The following is a 23726-nucleotide window of genomic DNA, read 5'->3' as shown; positions in this document are numbered from 1 at the left end:
TTGCCGCTGTTAGCTGCTGTTACCCAACTTTAGTGAAACTTTCTGTGAAGTGGATCTAGCATTGTTAGATACTTAGCGAATAAACTCTCATACAATGTTAAAATGAAACCAAACTGTTTATCAGAGGGAAAGTGTGATTTTTAGGACACTCAAGCCTAACATTAGCTGGAATAATATTAACTTATAACCAGCTGTTGTTTTTTTAGCCAGCTCGTTGTCGCCTGTCTGGAGACAAGAGGTCCAATTTGCTGACAACAAGTAATTGCAAAATTATCAGGAATAAATAAGCATGTTCATGCATATTTTTGTGTGTTAGAGCTCTGACTTCAGTTCAGATGAAGCTTGAGGTGAGCAGGAAGAGGAGGAAGAGCAGACAGTAGAGGAGAAAGACATAAACAGAAAGAGATGATGAAAATATACATGGAGACATGTTAAATGATCATAAAGAGTTTGAAAGTGGAAAACATTCCATTATTTCATTTTTTTTTATATCCAAGTGAAGAAGAAATAATTGACTGACCAATGGACCTATTTGTGCAGCACAGAAAATTCCTTTTACTGAGTGGTGTACGCCAAAAATTAAATAAAAATCATGGCCCTTTATAATCCATCCACCAGCAGCTCAAACCAAACCAAACACCAGTGCATTTCCTTCCATTTCTGATGTGACTATTCATGGTTACCAAAGGATGAATCTTGATATATGATAGCCTACAACTTTGAAAATGAAAAATCTGAGTGTGTTGAGTGTGTGGCTTCATTAGCGACTACCATAATACATTGGCATTTCTGATTCTGTAGTTAATTTGCACTGTGGGTCATGAAAAGCTTCAGAAACTGAACATTCATAGCTAAAAATCTGTTGATGACTCTGCAGGCCCACCCACACCAGAAGAAGCACATTGGAGAACATGCAAACCTCATACGGACGGGTTTGAACTCAGGACCTGTTGGCTGTGAGGCAACAGTGCTAAACAATAAGGCAAAATAAAGTGGTAGAGCAATATGTCAGGTCATACCTGAATCAGGTGATCATATCACAATGAAACAGCTGCTCTCTTGCAGATGTTAACTTTCGACAGAATCCTCAATCACTGACAGCTTATTTACTGATTGTGGTCCATGAACTGTCACATATAAATTGAGCTGTACTCCAGCATTTTAGTATATTAGTAAAGTCTGAGGATTTGTAGAAGGCAGATTTTTAAAATAAAGTTCCAGGTATGGAGCAAGTACCTGAAGTGATGCTTCAGCTCCCTTGATGCAGTTTGACAGAGATGCTCCACTAACGCAGTTTGAGATCCAGTTTGCAGAGGCAGAAAACAGAGCTACATGTGAAATGCTGCTACGTGAGCACCGTATTTTAAGAAGTGAAAAAAAAAACAAGTATAAAATAAAAATATTTTTGTTATTGTTTATTCAGTTTGCATCAAAATAAAACATAACAAAGGCCAGATTCAGAGACAGATGGTTTTCTTTGACACATGCATGCTCTATCGAAATATGTCAATAACTGGATTTTGTCAATACGGTGTTTAATAGCTGAAGCAGTATTTGGCGTTTTATGTTTCAGTGACAGTGGGTGTTAAATTAAAACATGGAGCATGTTATAGTAAAGTTCTGTAAACAACGATGATAACGAGACTTTCCAAACCTGCACGCTGATCACAACACCATTTAGAAGCAAAAACACAGATAAGCTGCACCTCCAACCTGAAGCTTGTGCCTGTAAGCCTGCAGCCACGTTCAGGACATGTTACCACTCAGAGAGCTAAAACTGGAAAAACACTTTGGTGAGCTAAAACAACAGGACAAATCTAAAACCTGACTCAACGCAGAACTACAAGATCCCAAAGCGGGACTAAAAACTGTCAGTTTCTCAGACGTCGGATCCTGAAAATCCAGAGAGCTAAATCTAAACAGTCTTGGCTTCAACTGAAATCAAAGTGAACCAGGAAGTGGACCACAATCGGGAATAAAATCTGGATTAAAACCGGGACTGCTGCAGATCCTCCTCCAACCATCTGATGTTCCTATGGATCAGGTTTCCTCCTGCTCAGGCCCCCCACCCCCTCCTGCTGCTTCTCCCTCTGATCCAAACTACAGTTCTTCTCCTGTGGAATCATGGAAGGAGGGACCTTCTGTTTTTCCCTTCTTCTTTCTCTCTGTTCTTTTTTTTTTTTCTCTGAAGGAGGCGTCCATTCTTGTCTTCCTTAAACGTGAGCAGAAGCAGCAGCAGGGTAATGAGGGTGCGTCCCCGCAGTCGGTCCAGTCTCCGGTACCTCCCAGTTCTTGAGGCTCCCATATAAAAACCCTTGTGGAAAGTCAGTGTAGGCAGTAGGGAGTTTTCTGCTGGGGTCAGGAGGATTGTGAACAGACGAGCGGATCCTGCCCCAAACACCCGTGTATGAGTGGAGTGTAGCAGAAAGAAACATCCCCAACTTTTTTCCTCTCTTGCCTCAAAGAGTCTACATGTCTAGTGGCATCTAGACATGTTCAGCTTTGTGGATTTGCGGCTGGCGCTGCTGCTCAGCGCAGCAGTGCTCCTGATCAGAGCGCAGGGCGAGGACGACCGTAAGTTTCATCACTGTTTGCTGGAGCTTCTCAGACTTTTTTTTCCCCCCGTTTTATTAATTTTTTTTTTTTTTTACTGGTTTTGGAAAGTGGATTTTCTCTACATGGCTGGACGGCTTCTGAGATCTTAGAGAAGAGGAGAAAGGAGAAGTTTGAAGTAGAAATAAGTTTGATTTGTTCTGCTCTTTTGTCTCCAGATAGATAGATAGATAGATAGTACAGGGTGTGTGTAATGCATTGGGCATCTCCAGAAGGCCCCGTCTCTTCCTTTTTTTGTGTTTGTCTAAGTCTCTTTAACCCCCACCTCCCCACCATGCATGCAGAGCGAGTTGCTGCAAGTTTTCCATTCTCTCCTCCAGGCAAGGGTTATCCAGCTGCAGACCAGCAGAAATGCATAGATTTGAGCCTACATTTCCCCAAAAATTGGAGTATTCAAAAGCCTTCATGCCTGTATGCTTTCAAAAACCTAATCCTCCTGTGGTATTTTATCAGTCTGATGCCCCTAACTGTGCCGGCTGCACCTATTCAAAAAATGGTTTCCATGAAACATGAGCCAGAAGCCTGTCACAGGCCTGATTGATGTGGCAGAGCAATGTGCAGCCTGAGGCCAAGTGCTGAGTTGGACAGGTGAGCGAGAGGGAGAGTAGGAAGAAAACAAGGAGCAGAGGAAGAAAGAAGCAGGCATAGTCTCGTCTGCTGGAATATTTGACCTCTGCAGCCTGAACAAGTCTTCACCTTAAGAGTTTACAAAAGCTTGGTTGGATTTTTAAGGCGAGAGGAGGTCACAGGGGAGCAGATGCCTCTGCTGGCGCTTAGAACAATCGGTTTCCTTCAGCGAGAAGACAAAGAAAAGCAGCTCAACTCTGGAAACCAAACCCGAGGAGCTGAAACTCAGTTTTTCCAGATGTTCCTCTTCTTTTGGAAAAGACTCAGCTGCGTATCTGAAGCAGATGTTTTCTGGCCGTCTGAGCAATCTCACAGCGCCACCCAGAGGCTGCTCTCAGCATTTGCGGACACATCTGGCCGCCACGTCCCCCAAGCCAACCCCCCCCCTTTCTTTCCACTCTTTTTTTTGTTTTATCTAATTGCATCCACATGTGGAGTGTTTCCACCGGTCACTGCCAAGCCAGCAGTCTGCAGCACTGCTTTTCCCCTCTGAGCTCAGCACTTTGGCACGCTGCAAGATTTATTAGCCACTCTTAAAAGAGCTCCAGTTTGGGTTTAGATTTTGCTGAGAAAAATGCAGCAGCCGCAGTGTCAGGGTGGAAGATGTGACTTTGAGTTGATGTTTGGGGAGATTAAATCTCCTCCATGCTTAATCAGCTTCTTTGTATGTAATAATGGCGTGACCTTCAGCCAGACGCAGCATGTTGGTGCCCTCTCTGTCACCTTTGACCTGTTCCGGTCTGATTCTGAAGCCCCCAGTTCCTGTCCACATCTTTCTCAACGCCAAGCTGTCCAGCTTTTAGTATTTATGTTGCTGCTGTCACTATTTCCTCTGTTTTGGATGTGGATTTTACACCAGTATAACAATCTTTCTTTCTTTTTAACAGTTTTTTTTTCATGCAAAAAGCAGTGCATTTTAATGTAATTCAAACCTTTGATCTCATTTTGCATCTTTATGCTTCATCAGTTTGAATAAATTTGTGAACAAATCAAATCTTTTGTTTTTTAATCATTTATTTTTAGCCTCGACATTAGAGCACTTCAGTTTTCTATCCTAGTTTTAAACTTCATGTGGCTTCACTCCCATGAAGATGCTTGTGTTTCTGTGGGTGTGTGTGAGTCTGTGCACATGTGCTCAGGTAGCTCACCTGTCACTTATCATCTCTCTCACTCTGTGTCGCCCCCCTCAGGCACGGGCGGAAGCTGCACTCTGGACGGTCAGGTGTTTTCAGACCGGGATGTGTGGAAGCCAGAGCCATGCCAGATCTGTGTGTGTGACAACGGCACAGTGATGTGCGATGAGGTCATCTGCGAGGATGTAGACTGCCCCAACCCCATCATCCCCCACGACGAGTGCTGCCCCATCTGCCCAGATGATGGTATTATACCTTCACCTCTCTTTCTAAAAAGTGCAAATACGAAACAGTTGAACGCTTCAAGTTCTGTTCGTCACACGTTCACATTTGGCTGCAACCCAACAATTCATTATTTGTCTGCAGTGACACACAAAGAGGCACATATGAACGCTCCTCGTTCTCCATTTTTCTTCTGTTAAAAGATGCCTTGTGTCTTATAAAAAATTATTTTTAGGCTCTGTTTTAGGACTTAAAGCTCTATATTTTTAGCACCACATTTATGAGAGATTTCTTTGTGGGTGTTTTGTTCATATATTAACTTCACATCTGTCTGCTCTCTGCAGGCTTCCAGGATGCTCAGGTTGAGGTAAATAAACATTTTCCAATGATAGTCCTAAATAGTTTGTATAAGATCCATGAGATCAGAAACTGACACACTGTTTTCTTCTTTCACCCACAGGGACCCAAGGGAGAGCGTGGACCCAAGGGAGACAGGGTAGGTTCACACTCTCTTCTTTCCTTGATTTACTTGTGGAGTAAATTTTGATTTTGCGGTGAATTTGAGATCTGACGCTCAGGGCTAGCTCCTGTGTTAATGTTGGAGCTGATTTGTTGCACTGATAGAGCAGCAGACTGTAACACCATGTGTTTTATATCATGCAGATGTGGAAACATGACTCAGATTCCTTTGTCAAAATTTAAAAGCAGAGTTTCTGTAACTGGAACTGTATGTGATCCAACTGGTAACTGCTGGGTGTGTTTAGCTTTTGTTAATACTTGGTCTGAAACATTTCCCCAGCTATATATAGTCAGATATAAGAAAATAGAACCTTAAATGTAAAGCTTTAAAAACCTGTTGTTTTTTTTATTATTATTATTTCACTAATGGGCACTAGTTGGGCCTGAACCTGTCTTTTTTAGCTTCATCCAAAACATGATGAGGTCAGGTTCAAACCTGCAGAGCAAAGCTGTTTGGAGTAAGACAGGAACTTGGTTTGTTGTCAACATCAAACCAAGCACCTAAGAATTATTATGGACAGATATTAGCACCTAAACTATGTGGACTTGGTTTTTGCCATTAAAAAACATCTTCAGCAGCGATTGCTTTTTCAGCAGTGGTGCTACTTTTATTTAAATTGGTGCAATCTTAGCAATAAATTATAACTTTTGATCATTTATTTTGAATGGATTTTATTACACCTTCATTGACCAGTTCACAAGTTCACGTAGCTGACTTGGTTGTCAATAGAGCATTTCATAGTGTAATAATTATTCTAATGTATTGGTTGTGCTCTTGATAATGTAGAACTTATTCTGGATATTGATCCTGATGGTGATGACATAGAAAATAGTTAGCTTCCTAAGTCAGAGACCACTCTTACCTGGGTCCTGTAGTCTGATGTCAAATGATCTCTCGCAGATTATTGCTGTTGGTCTCATGGTTCACCTCACAGGGGGGTGAACTGCACCTTTAATGATTTAAAAGCCTTTAAAGACACAAACAGGAAGTTAAATATCCACTACAGAGGTGTGCTTGATGATAAGGCCAGACCACAGGAAGTCATGTGATTGAGTTTTGGTTTAATAAACCAAAATTTTGCTGTCTTGGGCCTGTGGACATTAGAACCGTTAATCCAAGTGACCTTCTTGTTCTGATTCTTGAGCCTGACCCTGTCTTCGTCACTCCACAGGGTCCTGCTGGTCTCCCTGGCAGAGATGGTTTGCCTGGACAGCCTGGACTGCCTGGACCTCCCGGCCCACCTGGACCCCCTGGCCTTGGCGGAGTAAGTTGTTGAATTTTAGTGGTTCTGTGTTTAACTCAAAGTGGACAGTCCTGTTTAGAGAAAGTAATAATAACTAAGTCATTCAATGTACACCAAACATTCATAACATGCTCAGTGTGAACAGTGCTGCAGTTAGAGCTGAAAAAGTAAACTGTCAAAGTTAGAGCCCAAATGTTTTATCAGCCCGATGAGCAAATCCCAAAATCTATCTGAGTCTGGAGTTTGGCCTAGTGCCAGTGATCAGGTCAAGAATTCAGAGCTATAGATAGAAAGGTGCTTCACATGCTCCAGAAAGGAGAGCAGCAAATATTCCAGATGCATTTGATCAAGTAGTTCACTAATTTTGGAAGTGCTCATCATTAAGACAGGTTTAAGTTTGCATATATATTGTAAGCTAATATAAACACTCAAAATTTTTAGCAGTTCAAGCAGTTATTTAGTTGAGCTATTTATTTACATGCTAATATAGGCACTGACTCCCAGCCTCATTTAGGATTCTGATGTCACATCCCCAAAGTTTGACTTCTTCTGCAGGATCATTGTTGCATATGATAATCTAGCACCCAACCCAGTTCTCCATTCCTCTATGGAGCCTGTTATTCAATCACATGCTGATATGCCATACTCAATGTCAAAATATTATTTAGCATGCAATAATTCATTTTACCATTTACCTCTGTGCTAATATGCTAAAAGAACCTTTACACACCTATATTCTTGACACTTCAAAAGCATTTCTGTATCTTACTAACCCAGGTGTCCATGCTTTTGTAGAACCACCATCTAATTTAATATTTCATGTTTCAGTTTACATTGACTTCCACTATATATTTGTAACCTAAAGCAGTAACTATAGTATGGATAACATGCTCGTTCACAGTCGAATTCACAGTTCTAATGTAGAACGTTACCATTGGTTCACGTGCTGCTATTTTGGATATGGGTAAATATCAGAATCAAATTTGCCATGATTCAGGGCATTAACCTCCATTAACATATTGCAGCAGTTATTCTATGTAACTACAGTTCAACATGTTTCTGTAGTCTTAACTATAGTATAATGTATCATTGACATGCTTCTATGCTAATAGTCCGTGCTAAGCTTTACCATTGGAGACTCGAACGTCAGCCTACATTTATCTGACCTCAGACAGCATATTCACTATCTACAGTACACTATACAGTGTACTTTAACACTACCACTAAAAAGTCTTATGAGGTCAAAGGTCATGCAATGACTCACCACTGACTGCTCATTTTCTGTTTGGCGTTTTATGAGCTAGATTAGCGCTGGGATTCTGTATCATCCAATCAGCTGATGATACAGTTTCACTATTTCGTCTGCTTTATTTTCAAAATATGATCAAGTTATTGGATATGGAGAAGTGCATGGTAAAATAAACAGGAGACACCTATAGTTGCTGGAAAAAAATTACAAAACTATGCATGATCTAGATCTAATTTGGGACACTTTCTGGTATGATCCAGAATCTATTATTGTATTTGACTGGAAAAAGTACTCTTAGAGTTGTGATCCAAAAATGTATTGTTTGACTCATAGCTAACACATAACACTCACCTGCTGAGAAGAATATCAGTAAAAAGTTATTCTATGCAATGTCACATCACGGACGGATTTAATTTTTTTTTTTTTTTAATCCATCGTGAGATTTTTCTGTAATTAACATGTTTGTGTTTTTTTTTCAGAACTTTGCCCCTCAGATGTCTGGTGGCTATGATGACAAATCACCTGCCATGCCTGTTCCCGGACCTATGGTAGGTTACATATGCATCTAAATATATACTGTTTTCAGAGTATTTCCCTCATGATGTAGTATCTGACTTTGATTCTGTTGGATTGATAGGGCCCAATGGGACCCCGTGGACCTCCTGGACCTCCTGGTCCTAGCGTGAGTACATGATGCACTTTTTTTTTAATGCTCATCTTAAAAATCAAAATCTCAAGCTGGGAGAATAGAGGGACAGGGAAATCATTACGATGGCATCGTCACATTAGCACTCCTCATGCCGTGGTCGGCATGAATCCAACCATTCTTTTTTCTAGACTTGAATACTGTGTCAGGCAGCAAGAAAAACTGTTTTGTTTTGTCAAAAAGAATTATGAACAGCGAATTGCTTCTTATTGTGTGTTCAGAAAGAATGCATTGCATCAGTCAATGGAAAAGCACAACATTTGTTGAATTTGCTGATACTTGGGTGAGTTAAGAACATTTCAATTTGAGCAAAATATTTCTGCACATCCTGGTGCTTCATACGTCTGCCATGAATGCAGAGCAACTGGGAGCAGAAGATGGAAGGCTGCAGGGAAATAACAGAAACCAGGCATAAGTCTGCTTTGCTTTCTCTCTGAACATACTTAGATCTGCAACAAATCCAACAAATCCACACGCTTAGTATTGATACAAGTTTAGCTTCAATCAAAAACCTACTTTGCATCCTTTTAAAAGAATTAACAGGCTTAACTGGGAAGGCTACTTCAGCCTATTTAAATCTTTGAGTTAGGTTCGAGATTCCAAAATTCACAACAGGAAGCCAAGAAGCGTTTGAACCATACAAATGACCAGGGCACCGAAAAGATGTTTGCCATGACGCATGCCAAGCATAAATGTTTCTTGCAAGAAGTCACTGGAAATACTGTCATACAAACAGAAAGATTCTTCTACTGAGATGTTACCACATAAGTCAACTGACACCAACCATTAAACAGATACACCAATGGCAAACAACTCTGTCCCCCTCTTTCTGAGGCCACGGAAACAAACAGCATGCCTCACTAGTGAGGAGTGTTAACATATTTGGTGTAGTAATGGTATTTCTGTGTGTCTCCAGGGACCTCAGGGATTCACTGGCCCCCCTGGAGAGGCTGGAGAGCCTGGAGCTTCTGTGAGTATTCAGGACAAGGAAATAAATACACATTGCAGTTTGCTTTCCTGTTTCCATTCTCACCTTATATTTGTCTCTCTTTGCAGGGTCCCATGGGTCCACGCGGCCCTGCCGGCCCCCCTGGAAAGAACGGCGAGGATGTAAGTGCACTGGATCTGCTTGGATCAATTCATCCACCTATATATCAGTTTAGACTGATGAATGACCTAATCCATCATTTCATCCCCTTCTTTCCACCTCTCTTACTCTCAGGGTGAGTCTGGCAAACCTGGTCGCCCCGGTGAACGTGGACCTTCTGGCCCTCAGGTAAGTTGCTGGGAAAAAATATATTTCTTATCAATGTAATGAACGTAAACAAACAAAGAGAGAGCTAATAAATTTTGGCACTTTCTTGATCTTTTGTTTGTTTTGTTTTTTCACAGGGAGCTCGTGGTTTCCCAGGAACCCCTGGTCTGCCTGGCATCAAGGGACACAGAGTGAGTGCCACTCCGCTCAGCTCAAAATAAAGACTGTGGCATCTCCCGGCTCAGAACTTCATCTTTGCATGTCTCTTATTATGTTTAGGGATTCAGTGGCCTGGATGGTGCTAAGGGAGACTCCGGCCCTGCTGGACCCAAGGTGACTGCCCCCCTTTGTTATCTCACTCATTCACCCCATATCTCAAGTGTAGAAAAAAAGTCACCCAAAGGTGGGTTACTTCAGTTGTAGTGCAGTGATAATAGTAGCAGCTAAAGCTAAATGCTATTAGTACTAGAAGCTAACAGTTTGAGTATCAGTGTGGACAGTAGAAGTTGTGGCCACAATAATGTTCTAGCAGTAGTTTCAGCCATTTAGCAAAAGAAGTCACATTACCAATCATATTGGCTAGTTGTTAGCTGTAGCAGCCTGATTGGCTAAATACTGGGTATTGGCAGCCAAATTAGCTAATTTAATTAATACTGACAAATAATTGTTATCTTTCTGTTGTATTCATCACCTCACCTGTCGATGTGTTTCTGTACATTTAGGGAGAGGCTGGCACCCCTGGTGAGAATGGAACCCCTGGTGCTATGGTGAGTAAAACAAGCACTCAGTCCTTGCTACATAGTTGCCATCTTAGATAGCTTCATCTCTTCCAGCTGAAGGAAGCTAACTGACTCTGTCTTTGTCTCTCTCAGGGACCTCGTGGTTTGCCTGGTGAGAGAGGCCGCGCTGGTGCTAATGGAGCTGCTGTGAGTCCATACATTCATACTCACAACTACTGCAATCAATTAATCAGTTAATCAAGAAACTGATCAGTCAATCATGTTTGTCTTTGTCCTGCAGGGAGCTCGTGGTAACGATGGTGCTGCTGGTGCTGCTGGACCTCCTGTAAGTTTCCCATTGCCTAAAGCTTCAGTTCCTAAAATGTCCGCCTTAGCTGAGTCCCACTGCTGCATAGTTAAATATGTTGGCATTGACCAAAAAGATGCATTATGTATGTTTGAATATCTTTTTTTTGTTGTTATTCTTCTCAGGGTCCCACTGGCCCAGCTGGCCCCCCTGGATTCCCTGGTGGCCCTGGACCCAAGGTATGAACTGTGCCTATGATAATCCACCCCAGTAATCTTCAACACTGTCCATTTTCCAAAAGCATCACAACCTATTTCCTCTCCTCACCTGGTTGTGGGTTCTCATCAGTTACTGTGCTGACTTTGACATATAGGTAGCCAACATTTAGTTTGACCCAGCAGGACCATAAAGAATGCAGGTCATACAAGATCATCTGAGGTCCCACTGCTGTACAGTCCAACAATATGTTAGTATGGACAGTAACAGCAATAGTGTGGCACTATTAATATAGCCCTGTGATGTCAGTCAGCCTGGATAGGGTCAAGACACTCGCAACCCTGACTAAGAAAATGGATCGACACCACAAATTTTCTCTCACACAAACTCAGTATAGTTTAAATCTTATTATAGTAAGTAATTCACAGCAATATTACTGTGAATGTTGAACTGGGTCACAGGTGGAGTTGAAGTTTTTTGGCTGAGGTTAGCTCCGGGAGGTTCTTGAAATTTGAGCAGTGTTTACCCTAAAACAACAATTTTCTTTTTGTGCCCACAACTTTTACATTATTCTTAATTGTCTTTCACCATAATGGATCGCAGCTTCTTTATCTTAAAGAGTCATGTTTTTTCTTCCCTCTCTCCAGGGTGACGCTGGAGCTCAGGGTGCTCGTGGACCCGAGGGCCCCTCTGGAGCTCGCGGTGAGGCCGGAAACCCCGGACCTGCTGGCCCAGCTGGACCTTCCGTAAGTATCAACAACTATTATGGACTGTTCAGGTGCTGATCAAAACATCAAAGAATGAGCCACAGAAAAATTGTGATCAGTGAGAACAAAACTTTCCCACTAAAAGCTGATTCATAAAGATGTAATACCATTTAAAATAACATTTAAATTATAAAAATAAAATAAAAACATTTCTGACCTCTGGGATTATAAACAAAATTCTTTCTCCTCTCAGGGAAACCCTGGAGCTGATGGAGCCCCTGGAGCTAAGGGAACACCTGTGAGTATATTTTCAACATATTTATTCCATAGGTATATCAAGTTTGAATCCCATTTTGGTTCAAAGGGTTGAGCATGTCACTCAGTGTTTCTTTATTGTTACCAAAGCTACAGATGGTCACCACCGCCTCTGTGGCATGACACTGAATGACTATGTTGTTGTTGTATGCTGCCTCCTACAGGGTGCTGCTGGAGTTGCTGGAGCTCCCGGTTTCCCCGGACCCCGTGGACCCTCAGGACCTCAGGGTGCTGCTGGTGCCCCCGGACCCAAGGGTAACACTGTGAGTAAAGTTCTCTAAGTTCTAGCCAAAGCAAAAAGAAAATCTTTATTTTCAAAATGAATACTTTGGTCCAAATCTACAGAGATAAAAACAAAACTACTGATTTGTTCTTTACAGTTTTTTTGAGTTGTTTGAAATCATTTGACTTTTAGATTTGTCCAAATAATGGTCACCTCTGTTTCCTTATTTGTTTGTGTCCCTTAGGGTGAAGCTGGTGCCCCAGGATCCAAGGGAGAGCCTGGTGCCAAGGGAGAGGCTGTAAGTTCACCACAGATTATTACAGAGCACATCGTGCTAAATGTATGTGTGTAAGCTATCAGACTATCTTATCCCATCTTTGTGTGTGTGTTCTACAGGGTGCTCCAGGAGTTCAGGGACCCCCTGGACCTCCCGGTGAGGAGGGCAAGAGAGGAGCCAGAGGAGAGCCTGGTGCTGCAGGAGCCCGTGGTGGTCCTGGAGAAAGAGTATGAATCTCACCTGATTTCCACTATATATGAAAAGCAGAAGAGACTGGGATGGGATGGATTCTAGTCTTTAAAATTAAGTCTGATGGAAGAGGGACCTCTAGTGGTGTATTAACGCAAACAAAGTCTTCATATTGATAGACATATCTAAATTATTTAGATTACTTTTGTACAGCCATAAACATTGCAAACATGCCTTTGATTTAACAAAAAAATCAGATGTAATCAGATGAATTTATGATTGGAATTAAAACACAATAAGCACCATTAGGCTCATAATTGTGATGTGAACTAACACTCTAATGCACCCACAAGCCAGAATGAGTAGTCTAGCAACAGCCCCATCCCGAGTCTCTCTAACGATCAACCCCTGGTGGTAAATGAAATCCACAATTGGCCCTTTTCCACTCATGGTCCTGATGCCCACCAAATTTCCACCAAATAAAATAATGGTGCTGTACTAAAAAGGTGGCACCCCCACAGCACCACAGAATATTGTGAATTCAAAGTTGGAAATATTCATGTCAGTAACTATAGGCAGAGTTAACACAAGCAATTTGTCAATGATTGGGAGATGCAGGCCACAGTCTAACTGCCATGATTTTCTTCTCACTGAGTTTACCACAACTTTTGTTCTTAAACCTGATGAAATTTGGAATTGTGTCCATAAGGCACCAAGGCAGAACTGGTTCTGCACAAGCACTGGCAACAAATTGGTTAAAAGCATTAACTGAGTCTTTTGGGCATTCTCTTATCACAAATTAACAACGATGTCAGAGGCCTGAACCCAAACCTCAGTGATTTGACTGTACACATGACAAGGGCATTAAATGTTCCAGCTAAGGGTTGGGTACATTTCTGTTTAAATACTCGTTGCTGTTTAGAGCTAAGCAAGACATGTTTGACTGTCTCTACAGGGCGCCCCTGGTGGTCGTGGTTTCCCTGGATCTGATGGCCCTGCTGGACCCAAAGTAAGAAAAATGCACACATATACAGCAGATAATATCCTCCATTTCACAGTTTCAGTTTTCAAAAATTAACTAACTCTTGAATTTCCACCATTCTTTCATTCTTTCTTAGGGTGCAACTGGTGAGCGCGGTGCACCCGGTATTGTTGGACCTAAAGGTTCCACTGGTGAGCCTGGCCGCACTGGTGAGCCTGGTCTGCCTGGAGCTAAGGTGAGATACTCTACCATCTTACAAATAATTCTCAGCAGCATAATTAATTCGCTATATCCAGCTCCTCCTCTGACCTCTGACCTTTGTTCTGTAGGGAATGACTGGCAGCCCTGGTAGCCCTGGACCTGATGGCAAGTTGGGACCTGCTGTAAGTTCATGTTCAGTGCAGTTAATCAAAGTTCTTACATTTTCTGTCTCGATTTAAAAGAATCCTTAATTAATCTTCCTTAATAGGGAGCCCCTGGACAAGATGGCCGCCCTGGTCCTCCTGGTCCTGCTGGAGCTAGAGGCCAGCCTGGAGTCATGGGATTCCCTGGACCCAAGGGTGCTGCTGTGAGTAATTTTACAACACACACACATTACGCTTATGCTTATCATGCTTACTAATAGTGGGCATCTGAGACTTTAACCAATAAAATATGTTCTTCATATTCTTTTGTCTATAGGGTGAGGCAGGAAAGCCCGGTGAGAGAGGAACCATGGGACCTACTGGCCCTGCTGTAAGTGCTCTAAATTCTGCTTCTCCTTGAAATTACTGTATTCTCCTTTTTCTTTTTTCTTCTCATCTACTTTTGTGCATAAAAATTTGCCATCTTTCTACACAGGGTGCCCCTGGAAAAGATGGTGATGTTGGTGCACAGGGTCCTGCTGGACCTGCTGTAAGTAAAAAACACAAACCGCCTACACTTCAAGGCTGCATAAAAGCTACAAAAGCAAGTCATATCTACACAATTCATTACTTATATCAACCCTGACACTCCCTCTCTGCTCATCTCAAGGGTCCTGCTGGTGAGAGAGGAGAGCAGGGACCTGCTGGATCTCCTGGATTCCAGGGTCTTCCAGGACCCCAGGGTGCCGTTGGTGAGACTGGCAAGCCCGGAGAGCAGGTACTGATGAAGACTGAACTATGATTAATTCTCCAACAGAGTCCATACTTTTCAGTGAACAAATGTGCTTATTTCTCTATTACTGCTTTTCCTTTTAGGGTGTACCCGGTGAAGCTGGAGCCCCAGGACCTGCTGGAGCTAGAGTAAGTTACACATCCTCATTATTTTCATGATTAGAGTACTCCAATTTTGGTTTAAAATATAATTACTGTGACAGAGTGATTTGGTTCCACTTGTGCTCTAGTTTGAAGTCCAAAATGCTCAATGATCTGGAAAACAACTTCCCAAGTAGTCAACCAGCTCATTTAATAAACGCATCAAAGTTAATACTAATGGGCTATTGTAAGCTAATAACAGGCTATTGCTCTAATTTTAGCATAGATTTTGGTCCAAAGTGCTACATGCTAGTCAGGTTCTTCCATTAGCATTAATGGTAGCAAGCTACTGTATAATTAACTCTAATGGATGAAAAGATACTGCTATCATGATGATATCACTTGTTGTAACTCACATTACTTGTAAACTAAACAAAAGTAGCAGATGAGATGAGACTTTTATGAAATCACAAATTACTATTTACAAAGTAGCTTCTTGTGTTGATCAGAAATTCTGTTTTTGAAATGTCTTACTCTGCTGCTGATAAAAAAATCAGTCAGGTGAATCAGGATGAAAGCTTTCCATCTCACATTAGTACGCCCCTTTGGGGAATATCATCCAACTGTGGTGATCTAGCCAGCAGTCCTCATGGTTTGACTGAACCATCCAACACTCTCAGCTAAACTTACCTAACATTCTGCTGCCCCTTCTCCTCAGGGCGATAGAGGATTCCCTGGTGAGCGTGGTGCACCTGGCCCAATTGGACCTGCCGGTGCCCGTGGATCCCCCGGAGCGTCTGGAAATGATGGTGCTAAGGTGAAAACTGATTATATAAAAATTAAGAAGTTCCCAGGCACATGCTGGGTGACCAAATTGCACATATTTCCCTATTCTGACTTCTTTATTTCTCTTCATCAGGGAGATGCTGGAGCCCCTGGTGCTCCCGGAGCTCAGGGTCCTCCTGGACTGCAGGGAATGCCTGGTGAGCGCGGTTCTGCTGGTCTTCCAGGACTGAGAGGAGACAGAGTGAGTCACCTACTGTGCACCAAGTACTCTTAGTATCCCCAGAATTCAGGATGGTGTACTGGCTGTCACTGCTGTTCAATTCAATACAGTTCAGTTCAGTTTTATTTGTATAGCACAAAATCACAGCAGTCACCTCAAGGTGCTTTATATTGTAAGGTAAAGACCCTACAATAATATAATACTGTTGTATGTAATATACTGCTATGCTAGGTGAAATTTATTTTACCAATGCAAGAAACACTGATCAAAGCAACACTGATTAGGCCTTCCACTACATGAGTGCATCTATTTGAGTCCCATTACTACACAATTATGGTGCAGATATCCAATGTAAATACCGATGAGCTTTACCATGAATTACAAAATGACCCAAGTACTGCAAGCTCTGATGGACTGTGTCACCACTCCTGGTGTAACCCACACCTTTTTCTTCTTTCCATAACACAGGGTGACCAAGGAGCCAAGGGTGCTGATGGAGCTCCTGGTAAGGATGGTCCTCGTGGTTTGACTGGACCAATTGGACTTCCTGGACCTGCTGGTTCCCCCGGAGACAAGGGAGAGGCAGGTGCCCAAGGGCCTGTTGGACCTTCTGGAGCCCGTGGACCCCCTGTAAGCACTGTTTTGTCTGCTGCAGATAATGTTTCATTCAAAGTTCTCAAGTGGGTCAATCTTTGAATCTTTCAATTCACTTTGATTCCTCTACCTCTATCACAGGGCGAGCGTGGAGAGGCCGGACCACCTGGACCTGCTGGATTCGCTGGACCTCCTGTAAGTTATTTCTACTACAATGTCCATGCGTTTTTCTTTTTTTTTCTTTTGAAGCTCTAACAAAGAAGCTACAAAAAAAACTATTTGGATTTGTATTCACAACCACCAATCCACTCCAGGGTGCTGATGGACAACCTGGTGCTAAGGGAGAGCCTGGAGATAATGGTGCTAAGGGAGATGCTGGTGCCCCCGGACCTGCTGGACCCACTGGCGCTCCTGGACCTCAGGTTCATAAAATCATATACTCCCAGTTCTTCTTCCATAGTTCATAAATTACAGCAATTTAGAGGCAAGTATGTGTGGCCATGTTGTCTACTATTGGTTCTCTGACACTATGTTTTTGCCCTTCAGGGTCCCGTTGGAAACACTGGCGCTAAGGGAGCCCGTGGACCCGCTGGACCTCCTGTAAGTCGCTCTTCCTTCACTTTGTCAACTCTCTGTCTACAATTACATTTATTTCAAACTGCCTGGCATTAGCTTCAGTTTGTAGACCACACACAATAGTGTAGAAGTTAGAGGTGACAGTGTCCCTATCATACCAACAGTACTTCAAAGAGCTGAGCATTTAAGAAACTTAAAAAACAAATGCTGAGATTATTTATTTATTCAGACAAAAAATTGTTTGATACATCTCTGTTTTTATCATATATATTTTTACTGACTTGATACGCTATTTTTCCAGTTTGAGTTAGCTAATTGGCCTATATGTTCCTAGGGTGCTACTGGCTTCCCTGGTGCTGCTGGCAGAGTTGGACCTCCCGGCCCCGCTGTAAGTATTACTTCGATGTTTCTGAGACGGGGCTCAAAGTCTATAAGTTTCTTGCCAGTTTTAAAATGTCCCTGTCCCCACCCCATAGGGTAACGCTGGACCTCCTGGACCTCCTGGACCAGGTGGCAAAGAGGGACCCAAAGGAAACCGTGGTGAGACTGGGCCTGCTGGTCGCCCTGGTGAGATTGGTGCTGCTGGACCCCCAGGAGCTCCTGGTGAGAAGGGTAGCCCTGGTGCCGATGGCGCTCCCGTAAGTTATCTTTACCATAATCCTTACCCTCAGAACAAATTGAAATGCTGGCGCACAATTTCTAATGAATGATATCCTGATTTTACAATGATTAGTTTCTTTCAATAATGGCATTCAATCTCCATGCTCTCTCCATGCTGCCACCCTACATCTTCATGCCTAACTACTTTTTCTCTACCTCCTAAAGGGTAGTGCTGGTTTGCCTGGACCTCAGGGTATTGCCGGACAACGTGGTATTGTTGGTCTTCCTGGACAGAGAGGCGAGAGAGGTTTCCCTGGACTTCCCGGACCTTCTGTGAGTTCCTGTTGTTATTCTCAAATCTTAATGTTCTGTGGACCTCATAAAACCAGAACATCAAATGACATGGTTCTAAATCAAGGAGAAAAAGTCTACAAGCTACGTCTAAAAGATAGGCTTAAAAAAAAAAGAAAAATAATAATTAATTGTCATTTAGCCAAGCAAAAAGTAAGCCCAGATAAGCTTCAGTCATTTAGAAATATGACTGAGCTTATTATAACTGGACTGACTGTGACTGTGGCACTCATAGGGAGAGCCTGGAAAGCAAGGATCTTCTGGCCCTGGCGGTGAGCGTGGACCTCCCGGACCCATGGGACCCCCTGGCCTGGCTGGAGCCCCTGGAGAGCCTGGACGTGAGGTATAAACACAATCCTACCAGAACAGGTGCAGGGCCAAGGGGTGGCTATCCCTCTGGTTACCCTACCCAACCAACTGTGAACTGTTAAGGGGCCAAATATATACTCCAGTGACTGCAATGTTTTTAGTAGAACCTTTGTGTGACAGCATTTTGCTATAATCATTGTTTTTACACAGGCATTTAACTAATGCATTCACCCATTTTAATTGTAATTACCTTATAATCAACCATTTTAGCAAACTCTCAGATAAGATTGTTAAGCTTAACCTGCTCTGTGTTTGTGTTTAAGGGATCCCCTGGTAATGAGGGATCAGCTGGTCGTGATGGAGCCCCTGGACCCAAGGTAAGATAATGTGTACCACACCAACACCACACAGCTAGCTTATTTTTAGTTATTTAAGCAACTTGTTAGGTGGACATGTGATCACATTTACCTTTGAACTTTGTCTTTAGGACCAGTCTGTACTGCAGAATTAGAGTAAGCTAGTAAGTTAGTAGCCAACAAGTTAGCAAACAACATGTTAACAGGCTAATAAATAATTCGCACAGCATCACAAGTTACCTAGGCTAAAGCTAGTCGCTGTGGCCATCATCAACAACTTCTAACATAGCCACCAGAGGAAGAAGTCACACCTCCTGTGAGTACTGCTATGATCTGTAAATCCTATGCTGGAGGATATATAAATATATGAGATCAGCATATCCATCATGGCAGTACTAGAATTTTTTTAACTACACAAATATGTAGTTTGAGGCAAGTGATAACCTGATTTTGTATTTGCCTTTTAGGGAGACCGCGGAGAGACTGGCCCTGCCGGAGCTTCTGGTGCCCCTGGACCCCCTGGTGCCCCCGGACCTGTCGGACCTGCTGGAAAGACCGGTGATCGTGGAGAGACTGTGAGTCACAAATCTACCTCAATAATCTGTCATGACAGTATGTCTAACTTCACATATTTTTTATGAAACTTAATTGTTGGGATTCAATTTACAGTCTCTGGTTGTACTGTATCTGCAGCGTTATTGAGGAAAGGTCATGAATTACTGCAACCCTGTCTCCATATAAAACATATTTTTCTGTTTTCCAGGGACCTGCTGGCCCTGCTGGTGCTGCTGGCCCTGCTGGACCTCGTGGCCCTGCTGTAAGTACCATTAGTCCCATTAATGCAAAACTACAATGGATGGAAGAGCATGCAGAAGAAGGCAAAACCAAACACTGTATTTTATTCTTCCTTATAATAGGGAGCTCTAGGACTTCGTGGTGACAAGGGAGAGACCGGAGAGGCTGGAGAGAGAGGCATGAAGGGACACAGAGGATTCACTGGCATGCAGGGACCTCCTGGACCTCCTGTATGTTACTTTATACTCGAGTCTGCATATATTACATTCAAACAAAGTAATACGGTACGCCAGTAAACTCAGTTTTTAACTCCTTATCATTGTTTGTGAACCCATAGGGAGCTTCTGGAGAGGCTGGACCCGCTGGTGCTGCTGGACCCGCTGGACCTAGAGTAAGTTAACACAGTTTGGAGCAGTTGTGCATTTTAAGATATCCTTACTTTATTTTCACATTCTGACATTTAAAATTTTCCTCTGTGGTATTTTAGGGCCCTGCTGGAGCTGCTGGTTCTGCTGGTAAGGATGGTATGAGTGGTCTGCCTGGACCCACTGGACCTCCTGGACCTCGTGGACGTTCTGGAGAGATGGGACCTGCTGTAAGTCTAAGAACCTAATCTTCTATAAATTCAACTGTCTAATCAATTTGGACCTTCAAAACAAGGGTTTCTGGGGGTTTTGTTTTGCTAAAAGTAGCACATGACTAATGGACTAACAACCCCCACTTTTCCTTTACCCTTCTCCTTCTGTAGGGTCCTCCTGGACCTCCTGGACCTCCCGGAGCACCTGGTGCCCCTGGTGGTGGATTTGACCTTGGCTTCATTGCCCAGCCTCAGGAGAAGGCCCCTGATCCCTTCCGTATGTACCGCGCTGATGATGCTAACGTTCTCCGTGACCGCGACCTGGAGGTTGACACCACCCTAAAGAGCCTGAGCCAGCAGATTGAGCAGATCCGCAGCCCTGAGGGAACCCGCAAGAACCCAGCAAGAACCTGCAGGGACCTCAAGATGTGCCATCCCGACTGGAAGAGCGGTGAGTACTTGAATACAGTGGTAGGACAGTCCAAGAGTAGACATAGCTGTACTGGACTGGAGTTTTGAATCTGTGTCTGTGTTCTACAGGTGAGTACTGGATTGACCCTGACCAGGGCTGCACTCAGGATGCCATCAAGGTCTACTGCAATATGGAGACTGGAGAGACCTGCGTATCCCCAACTCAGCGCGAGGTTGCCAAGAAGAACTGGTACATCAGCAAAAACATCAAGGAGAAGAAGCACGTCTGGTTCGGAGAGGCTATGAACGATGGCTTCCAGGTAAACAAGACTGACAAAAATTCTAAACTTCCTTGTTTACTGAACCTACCTGTTACTTTTTCCTCTGTTTTTCTGTCTATTCTGTCTTCCACTCTGTCTTTCCATATTTCTCTTATCTGCAGTTCCAAAGTTCCCCATAACCTTGGGATTTTCTTCAGTTCAGGGCGATCTCTCCTTCCCATCTTTTTTTAACTTCCACTTCACTTCCTCTATCTTCTGCCCCTCTCTATACCCGTCCTCTTTTTCCCACTTTGTTTTTATCTTTCCAAACACCATCATGCCTGTCAACTTCTCTCTCCTCCTCTGCCCTCACAGTTCCAGTCAGTAATCCATCCCCTGTTCTCTGTCTTGTGCAGTTCGAGTATGGCAGCGAGGGCTCTATGCCAGAGGATGTCAACATTCAGCTGACCTTCCTGCGTCTCATGTCCACTGAGGCATCCCAGAACATCACCTACCACTGCAAGAACAGCGTCGCCTACATGGACGCTGCCGCTGGCAACCTCAAGAAGGCCCTCCTCCTCCAGGGCTCCAACGAGATTGAGATCAGAGCCGAGGGCAACAGCCGCTTCACCTACAGCGTCCTTGAGGATGGATGCACGGTGAGAAAACATTATCCATTAAACTCAATATCCTCCACATGCTAATTATGCAAAGATAACAGACATCAGAGAATAGAAGGTCAAAGGTCAGTTATAATAAGCAGTATTTTGAAAATTAACCCTAATTCCCCCTTTCTTTGTCTCGTCTTCCAGTCACACACCGGTACATGGGGTAAGACAGTCATCGACTACAAGACATCGAAAACATCTCGCCTGCCCATCATTGATATCGCTCCTATGGACGTTGGTGCTCCAGACCAAGAGTTTGGCCTTGAAGTTGGACCTGTCTGTTTCTTGTAAAAAGAGAAATCTGGACTTGAAATTGTTGTTGTGTGCGTGTGTGTGTTTAATTTTTTTCTAGCAGTCATCTCTCTAAAAAAATGCCCCCAACAAAACATTCTCCTAATGCCATTTTTCTGAAAAATCTGACCCTTCATTCTTGACTCTACAAGTTTCCATTTGGCCGTTGTTCCGATGGTCCACTTTGCCTAAAACCTGCACTTCAGCAAGAACAAGATGACGGCAGTGTAGCGGTATCTGCATCGTCGTGTTTGGGACCACTACTTTTTTTTTCTTTTTGTTTCTGACTCTTTTTTTTGTTTGTTTGTTTTTGCCATCACCAACACCAAGGATCCTGTAGAGAAGACATTTTGTTTCACTGGCAACAAGAAAATAATATATGCCTCTGTAAAGTGTAAAAAAAAAAAAAATTGACTTCCCCTCATCATCATGCAGCCAAACCAGGCCTCTCTGGAGTTTACAGAAACAGACACAGGTGACTTTTGTATTTTTATACACCTCTGCGGTGAGAGGAATGAAAGGACAGTCCCAACAGACAGAACCCAATTGCTTTGTACCACGTTTCAGGTGTTGATGAATAAACGGTGAAACTGACAGCCACGTTTGTCTCTGTTGTTCTGCCCATTTCCACCTGCCCTAGAAAGAGTTGTCCCTCCCCACCTGCTGATGTTGTAGCTGTTGTGATTTGTTTGTTGTGATCTGTTTCATGTTTATTCCTCTCTATGTCTCCCTTTTTTTCTACCAAAAAGCCACATTAAAACCACCAGCAGAGAAACATGGGTTTAAACCTCTTTTTTTGGGGGAAAAAAAAAAAAACAAACCTTATGGCTACCTCAGAAATGCAAGGAATTCCAGCTATGCAAAAGGGCCCAGTGTTTTTTAAAGTAAAGCCTGCAGTAGAGTTGTGGTGGTCAGTGGGGTAGTTGAGGTTTGCAGACACTTTGACAGAAGGAGAAAGGGCAAAAACCTAAGGTGCTATTCTTTCTTGGGGGTCTGCTGGCTGTCCAGTATGGCTATACTGTTGTGTAGTGCTACGGTCGCTCTGGCATGGCAGGGTCCTCCTCATGGTGCTAAAATGAAACCACAGTTTTATTTCTTGGTGTCCAGAATGAGACAAACTTCTTCTATTTCCAGCCTTGGTAATGTTGGCAGTCAACCTCTAGCTGAGTTCAAGTGAAAAGTGGACCTCAGCTCCTCTTTAAGCCTCAATTTTTTTTATGATTTAAACCTCCCCTTCACTTTTTTTAGTCATCCAGATTCTACGCCACCAACTATCTGTTGTAGTCTGTTTCTTGTTTTTTTGTTTTGCTTTGTTTGTTTTTCAGCAACAGGTGACGTTTCTCAGCAACAACAAAATTAGAGCTGTAATAAAAATGCACAGAACGAGAACCACCAGTGAGAGTTTGTGAGAGAAGGCAGACAGACACACCCATGGGGGAAACACCACAAGGATCTGTACCTATTTTGTATATGTATAATAAATTGAGATGTTTTTAATTATTTTGAATGCTGAAATAAAGCATGTTAAGTGGTCGAACAATGAATCCTGCCTAATTCCCTGACTGACCCCTGAACCCCCCCTCCCCCCCAAAAAAAGACTTGAAGTACAGCACCTTTTGCCTTTTTTACTACTTGTGCAATAACAGAAAGAGAGAAGATTAAAGAAACATGACAGAAATATTTCTGCCTCTTGTTTAATATGTTCCTAATATATTGTTGGCAGATTTGAAGGCAGCGCTTTGACTTGTGTTTCTTCTAAACCTTCTTGCCTTCAGTTGTGCTCCTCTCTGCAGTTTTTATTGCTGCCACACAAAATAAGCAGGTAAATTAATGTGGCCTCTAAGTATGTCTCACCTGCTGGGGATCAGGACTTAGGAGGAAAAGAGCAGCCTACCTTTGGGTCAGAGATTGGGATTTCTTCCCAAGCCATTAAATCCATTGTGAAAAATTAATATCCATAATCCATCAAGAAAACATGTCATCCCGATAGTCCAGTGATTCTGTGGCTCGTGTGAAGTCCCTGCAAACACCTTTTACTGTTTCCACAGCCGGTCAGTCCATCTGCTCAGCTCAGACTGCAGGACTGAGGGGCTGCTTGCTGCTGTTTGGGGGGGGCTGCTTTGCTCTTAGCCGGTTGGCATCAACTTGGCTTCACAAAGACACTGATTGTCCACCTTGAGGGAGCCAGGGAAGAGCGGGTAGGTTTGCACTC

The 23726-nt window shown here is 43.1% G+C and overlaps 1 protein-coding gene across 1 annotated transcript; it reads left to right on the top strand.

Moving 5' to 3' along the window:
• Nucleotides 1-2325: 2325 nt before the first annotated feature.
• Nucleotides 2326-23051, top strand: col1a1a (collagen, type I, alpha 1a). Its single transcript, XM_030736796.1, has 49 exons — nucleotides 2326-2574; nucleotides 4431-4619; nucleotides 4940-4962; nucleotides 5056-5091; nucleotides 6287-6379; nucleotides 8087-8155; nucleotides 8245-8289; nucleotides 9230-9283; nucleotides 9370-9423; nucleotides 9536-9589; nucleotides 9706-9759; nucleotides 9848-9901; nucleotides 10291-10335; nucleotides 10441-10494; nucleotides 10589-10633; nucleotides 10780-10833; nucleotides 11458-11556; nucleotides 11771-11815; nucleotides 11997-12095; nucleotides 12300-12353; nucleotides 12452-12559; nucleotides 13477-13530; nucleotides 13640-13738; nucleotides 13833-13886; nucleotides 13973-14071; nucleotides 14185-14238; nucleotides 14344-14397; nucleotides 14518-14625; nucleotides 14724-14768; nucleotides 15439-15537; nucleotides 15640-15747; nucleotides 16195-16356; nucleotides 16462-16515; nucleotides 16635-16742; nucleotides 16867-16920; nucleotides 17231-17284; nucleotides 17373-17534; nucleotides 17722-17829; nucleotides 18083-18190; nucleotides 18480-18533; nucleotides 18980-19087; nucleotides 19276-19329; nucleotides 19430-19537; nucleotides 19645-19698; nucleotides 19795-19902; nucleotides 20056-20335; nucleotides 20425-20615; nucleotides 20972-21214; nucleotides 21368-23051. The coding sequence occupies exons 1-49, from the start codon at nucleotides 2493-2495 to the stop codon at nucleotides 21512-21514; spliced, it is 4341 nt and encodes a 1446-aa protein (XP_030592656.1). The 5' UTR covers nucleotides 2326-2492; the 3' UTR covers nucleotides 21515-23051.
• Nucleotides 23052-23726: the final 675 nt, after the last annotated feature.

The sequence above is a fragment of the Archocentrus centrarchus genome, chromosome 8 (genome assembly GCF_007364275.1).
Source record: "Archocentrus centrarchus isolate MPI-CPG fArcCen1 chromosome 8, fArcCen1, whole genome shotgun sequence".
Lineage (NCBI taxonomy): Eukaryota > Metazoa > Chordata > Actinopteri > Cichliformes > Cichlidae > Archocentrus > Archocentrus centrarchus.
Note: the sequence above shows the minus strand (reverse complement) of the source record. Positions and strands in the feature narration are given on the sequence as shown.

Excerpts from the sequence above, each read along its gene's own strand:
- col1a1a (XM_030736796.1), top strand. The coding sequence starts at position 2,493 with ATGTTCAGCTTTGTGGATTTGCGGCTGGCGCTGCTGCTCAGCGCAGCA. Across the intron at positions 6,380-8,086 it reads GACCCCCTGGCCTTGGCGGA|AACTTTGCCCCTCAGATGTC; the intron begins GTAAGTTGTTGA and ends TTTTTTTTTCAG. Across the intron at positions 8,156-8,244 it reads TGCCTGTTCCCGGACCTATG|GGCCCAATGGGACCCCGTGG; the intron begins GTAGGTTACATA and ends TTGGATTGATAG.